Source organism: Myodes glareolus, chromosome 6 (genome assembly GCF_982192425.1).
Source record: "Myodes glareolus chromosome 6, mMyoGla1.1, whole genome shotgun sequence".
Taxonomy (NCBI): domain Eukaryota; kingdom Metazoa; phylum Chordata; class Mammalia; order Rodentia; family Cricetidae; genus Myodes; species Myodes glareolus.
Genome location: NC_142031.1, coordinates 41,357,105 through 41,363,647, shown reverse-complemented (window position 1 = coordinate 41,363,647; position 6,543 = coordinate 41,357,105). Strand labels below are relative to the sequence as shown.

The 6,543-nt window shown below is 31.7% G+C and overlaps 1 protein-coding gene across 1 annotated transcript; it reads right to left on the bottom strand.

Moving 5' to 3' along the window:
* Nucleotides 1-704: 704 nt before the first annotated feature.
* On the bottom strand, nt 705-1,673 carry LOC125407667 (olfactory receptor 5T9-like). Its single transcript, XM_048445433.3, has one exon. The coding sequence runs from the start codon at nt 1,650-1,652 to the stop codon at nt 705-707; it is 948 nt and encodes a 315-aa protein (XP_048301390.3). The 5' UTR covers nt 1,653-1,673.
* Nucleotides 1,674-6,543: the final 4,870 nt, after the last annotated feature.

The following is a 6,543-nucleotide window of genomic DNA, read 5'->3' as shown; positions in this document are numbered from 1 at the left end:
AGAAGCTTTACATTTGCAGAAATTAATGAAAGAATTATGTAGAGAGTCCTCCAGATACCTTTCTATCTTAATATCTTACAAGTGTGAGTATATTTGTTGCTATCAAATTAAAACTATTTACAAATTAAAACAAAGGGCATATGTTATTCACACTACCTTATTCTTTTAAAATAGTTATAGCAGGTTCTGCTGCTTGCCTACTTACCAACAGTAAGTATTGTTTTAAAACCTGTACCAAGTGTCAAATCATGAACAATTTGAATAAAATATTAAGCAAAATTAAATTAAAACTCAACATATAAAATCAATAACTATGAAGCCATGCGTGTATAAATAAAATGCTGCCTAAATCAATGAAAAGAGGGGCAGATGTCTCATTTAGAAGGATTCTTGTATCTTCCCTGTCCTCAGAAAGAGAAACATAAACTCCCACTTCCTCATCCTGCCCATGAGCATAGCCTGGAAAGAGAGAAAAGGAGAGACTGCAGAGTGGAGGAATCAGACAAACACTACCACAGCCCAGGTAAGCTGGGTAAAAGTCAACAGTTGTAAGTCATGCTGAAGTCTGTGGAATTGTCATAACCACTTGAGCCTTAGGAGACTAAATAACACATGACATCCCAGGGCATATAGGGATTTTTCTTAAATGAATAAGGCAGTATGAATTACATAGGCCCTATTATATTTTTAAATGTGTATATTAATTATAGACCAAATTTTCTCCATAATTTCTTCATTGCCTCTTTTACATCTTTATTCCTTAAACTGTAGATGATGGGATTCAGCATAGGTATCACAATGGTGTAAAATATTGACACTACCATGTCATGGTTTGACGCATAGCTGGAACTTGGTCTCATGTAACTAAAGAGGATTGTACCATGGTAAATAGACACTCCAGTGAGGTGGGAGCCACATGTGGAGAACACTTTTCTTCTACTCTCCGCAGAGTGCATGTTCAGAATGGCAAAGAGAATGAATCCATAGGAGATCAGAACAATCAGGATGGTAGTGATCTCAATCAAGCCCACCAAGTATAAGAGTAGAAGCTCATTGGTGCGTGTGTCGGAACAAGAAAGAGCAAGCAATGGTGGAATATCACAGAAGACGTGCCTGATTTCATTAGATCTGCAGAAGGACAGACTGAAAGTAGCCACTGTGTGTATAGTACCATGCAGAACTCCGCCAGAATAGGAAGCTATAATGAGTGTCACATAGACTCTGGGTGACATGTTCACTGCATACAGAAGTGGGTTGTAGATGGCTGCATAGCGGTCATAAGCCATTGCTGCCAACAGAAAGCATTCTGTGGTCCCTAACGTAACAAAGAGAAGCATCTGTGTTGCACAGCCAAGGAATGAGATGGATTTATCTTCTTCCAGGAAGTTGACCAACATTTTGGGGGTAACAACTGTAGAATAGCAGGCATCCAAGAAAGACAAAACACAGAGGAAATAGTACATGGGATTGTGTAATCGAGAATCCCCAATGACTAAAACCACCAGTCCAAAGTTTCCTATCAAAGTGAAAAGATAGATAGCAAGAAACAGTAAAAATAGGAAGACCTGCAGTTCAACGTCATCTGTGAAGCCCAAGAGTATAAACATGGTAGCTTCTGTCACATTCTGCAAGGGATTCTTGTGGACATCCATGGGTGATGCCAATCATTCCATTTTGATTTTGAGTTATATATTTCACATGAAAAGTACCATATAAGAGTTTCCACATTATGTCTATGTTTGGTCCTTAAGGCATAGTGACCTCATTGGTAATAATGAGGTGAGCGATGATGAGTAACTTTAGGAAAGCAGACAGATGTCACTATATGAAGTAAAAGAAAATGATAATTATACTTACTTGTCAAATAAATTTATAAAGTTAAAAATGTAGCAGTTAAAGTATTTTTATGTAAATAATTTTATATCACTCTGTTCAAATTATCGTTTTTAAATTTCCATTCTTATGTATTTTTCTCTTATAATACTGTGTATATGTATGTATGTATGTATGCATTTCAATATCTTGACATGAAATAGAATTGTATCACACTCTCACCCATTCTTCCTGCCCCTCACAGGTATCCTACCTCTGAATTTCTCCAATGTTTTCCAACCAACACTCTAAACTTGAAAGTCTATTTTTGCTTTATTATTGTTCTTATAAATATAAATATTTATGCAGAAATATATAAACACAACCTCTGAGACCATTTTTGTTTTTTGTATATATACACTTTCAGAAAAGGTCATTTTGCATTGGATCTCCTATGAGAGGCTCCTATCTGGGAGAGGCTAATTCTCCTCCCAAGGAGGGATTCCAAGAAAATTTTGTCTCTTCCATTTGTGACCATTGATATTACAATTAGTCGGGTCCTGTTTGAGCAGATAATTTGATTTTCAAAGATTCATGACAAAATGAGTAAATTCAAACTATTATAATGGAAACCACACCCATGTAGTAGTCCTTGTTATGCTATAAGGACATCAAATATTATTTGTCAATATTTTAGATTTTTGAACTTGAGATTCCACACTTTTATCACAGGTAAATTTTAAAGTGAAATATCATAATTAAATTTAAAGAAAAAATCATTTAAAAAATTTTTTTCTCTCTACTTAAAATCTCAAGAAAATACAACTCATTGAACATATTAAACATTCATGTAATTTCTTCCCAGTAGTTTTGGTTTAGGATTTTTTTTTCTGTCGTGGACTAAGAGTTTATAAAATATTAAAAACAGGTACACAAGGGGACAGGAATGATTCAGTCATGTAAATATATACATTTACAATATGCATGTAATATGAAGTGTGGTAAGGCTTGCAAATTAAATTGAACATTCATATCAGTATGAGAAAAAATAGAATTTCTATAACTTTAGAACAAGATGGAATCATGTAAGCACATTGTTTCAGATATATTCAAAGTCTATGTGAATGCTTTGTTCTAGTGTATATATATATATATATATACATACATATATATATTAATTTGGCAAATATGTGAGTAAACAGCAAAGAAATATTTATTCATTACTTACAAGATTATATAGTAAAATATAAAAAGCAATGTGATTTAGTTTGCATAAACACAGATAATTTAAATATTAAGATAGGAATTCAGGGAGATATTTTAATACAAAACATTGTCTCAGAAAGATATTTTAATAAACTAGCCCATAAATTTATCTGATCAATTAACTGCATGAGTATGCAAGGTCTTCAAATTATGGACTTAGAAACATACACTTAAAATAGTCCTCTTTTCTCCCTTTTTAAAAATTTCTCAAGATTGGTAAAGAAATTTTTTCAATAATGTTTACTGAATAGGAAAGGTGCAAAAAAGAAGTCATCACATTAAAAGAAATATAGTGAAAATGCTTAATAACACAAGTGAGATTCAAAAATTATTAATAGTTTACTGAATAAACATAACAAAATACAGGTTAATTGCTATGCACTATAGGAATGTCACCTATTCAATAATTCTATAAATTTGTTTCTCCTCTACGGTCTGAGATAAAGCAATTTTAAAGGACTAAGTATTGCATTCAGAGTCTAATCCCTGATGTTAGAGTCTCTTAGACAGGCTCCACTGATAGTGTGTATTTCAAAAATGCTAATTAATAATCTCACTTGACTGATTTTACCACATGAACACAGACAATTGTAGAAGAAACAATTTTGGACCCATCATAATATATTTTCCAGAATAAATAATTTGCAGTATACATAACTATAAAATATAAATTCTAAATTTTCTTTATATAACATATTACAAAATGCTAAGGGAATATAGAAGCAAGGCATTAAAAACATATATAGCATATCTTATTTTGAAATTAAATACAATGACTCTCTAAATTACTGTATAAGAAGATTCGTCTATCTGTCATGGTTTTTGGACTGGGATTATGTCAGTAAAATAATATGTATTTCCTTAAGTTATTGTAACATTTTGACCAAATATTTTAGTAAATATTGTTTTGATATTGACTGAAAAAACAAGTGTATGGTATCTGAATTGATGTAACTTTTATTTCCAATCAGATTTTATTGGAGCATTAAATGAGAAATAGTCAGAAATTTAGACATAACAGGAAAAATGCCAAAGCTTGCTAGTTTTTCCCAAGATTAAAGTTTAAAAATGTATTTCTCTTAAGCTATACTTAAAGGCAGTAGAAATTTTATACTATACAGTTGCAAATAATTTAGAGTTTAATTTAGAAGAAAAAAAATATGTATAAGGCATTTTAACTACAATATCCTCAAACAAATAAAATTTAAAAATAAATTTCTCAATTCTCATGATCAAATCCATGTTAATAATATTGGAAATACTAAAACCAAGATGAAAATCATAGCAAAAAGTATCTACAAGATCTGGAGCTACTGTAATTGGTTATAAATGATGTGTTTATTTCTCTTATTTGATCTACACAACAACTTAAGAAAATATATAGTCTAATATCATCTTATACAAAAGAAAACTGAGGATCAACTATGTGTAAAATATAGTCTTGTCAGATGATTATCAATTAGACAAGGCAGAATTCAATATTTCAATTCTTTGCCAGTACAATGCATGCTTTCTTCATGACCATGCTATGTCTTCATTGTCTACTGTTATAACTAGAAATATCAAATCATAAAAATAAAAGAAGATAACATCTCTCTTTGGCTTATATGAAAGAAATTACATTTAAACAAACTATGCAATTTGAAAATAAACACTTGAAATTATATCTAAATATATGGCCAGTTAAAATGTGTATAAAATAATAGTAACAATGTCAGAAATTGAAATTAAAGAAAACTGAATCAGAAATCAAAAAAAATTATACACATAATCTCATTGGAAGCTAATATTATATTCTAGTTGTTTTCTTTCATAAAAAACATGTAACTTGTAAAGTATAGCAAAATATGTGAGTAATACTTCGTGTTTTCCCCTTTCTTTTCTCAGAAGTCATTGATTCAATTTGCAATACAACTCTGTTTGATATGGGCTTCCATATCAATTTTAAGTTCAGACTTGTCCTATAACTTGAAATCTATTTTAACACTTAAAAAAACTTGACATAAAGAAAAACCCTTGCTTACCTACAAAAATGAGCTGCTACATCAAATAGGAAATGCTCTGGTTGCAGTGCATATAGATGATTAAGCCATCTTGTCATTCACTTTAAAGGCTATGCTGATGCCCCTGGGATTATTCGTGTTCTTCACTGGGACAGAAACTTACTTTTTTTTTTTCAACCCTAAACAAGTGAATGATCCTAGAAAAACAGATTAAGTCCTGAAATTGATCATAAGGAGGCATTTTGGTGTTGATGCCCTGAGGTTTTTCAACCTGTTTATTATCGTATATAGAAGGACTGTGATTTTCTTGAGTTAATCTTATATGACGCCATTTGACTAAGGGTGTTTATCAGCTGTAAGAGCTCCCTGATAGATTTTTTTGTGGTCTTACATGCACTTTTATTCTTTAGGTCTCTTCTTTAGCTATCATTTTTTAACCTGATTTAACAATATCCCAATGGTACCACATATTTTCTCTACATTTTATAAAGTCATATTTTACATTTCTCATATGTTCTCTTTGAGAAACATGTTCACATAAAATTCATATTGCTCTGTTGTGTAGAGCCTGACATCTTTGACAGGCATATAACAAATTACTTCTTTATAGATAGCCTGGCTATGAAAACAACTTCCAAAGAATCATCATTATTTTCATCTTCTATCACTTAAATTAAACTGAAAGTTCCACGTAAGCTATTAATGCATATTCATGTGACTAATTCACACATCTCTTCCTCAGTTCCTTTCACATTCCTCAGATCATTTTCTGTCTGGGTTCCATCCTCCATATTGTAAATTTAATGGAGATTAGAAACCCTTTGAAGTAACTGGGTTGCTTTGTACACTCTTCTTCCTCTTCATCTTTCTTCTTTTACTCTTCCTCTTCCTCCTTATTCTACTTTAGACTTTCATCTTACTGGTCATTTGAGCTGAGTAATATAAATTCCACATTTGCTGAAATAGTTAATGTTCTGTTAATAATGTAATGTTGCTGTGAAGAGACACTATGATGATAATGGCTCTCCTAATTCCAAGAAGCCATCTCCTTTTCCTTCTTGAGCAGCGCCTCTCACAGATGGCAAGGCATCTAAATATTTTAGCCTATAGAAGCTACTCCTGTTCAAACCTCCTCATTAACTAAAATAATTATTCTTCACATTGAATTAAGTTTCTAAAATAGTTATCAAATGTATTTAATTATATTTTCTGTAGATAATGGCTTATTAATACCATCAATAATTCATAAAGGAAAATGATGGTTTTGAAAGCTTCACCTCTGTGTATTAAGGTGAGGGCTGACAACCATCTATAATGAGATCTGGTGCCCTCTTGAGGAATAGACCTGGTCAGTCATCCTCAAAAACTTAGGCCATGAAACTCACTAAGAAACAGTTCAATGGAATCACCATATATGGACTACCCAGGAATGCTTTAAAATTGCCATGGCATAAATTTCATT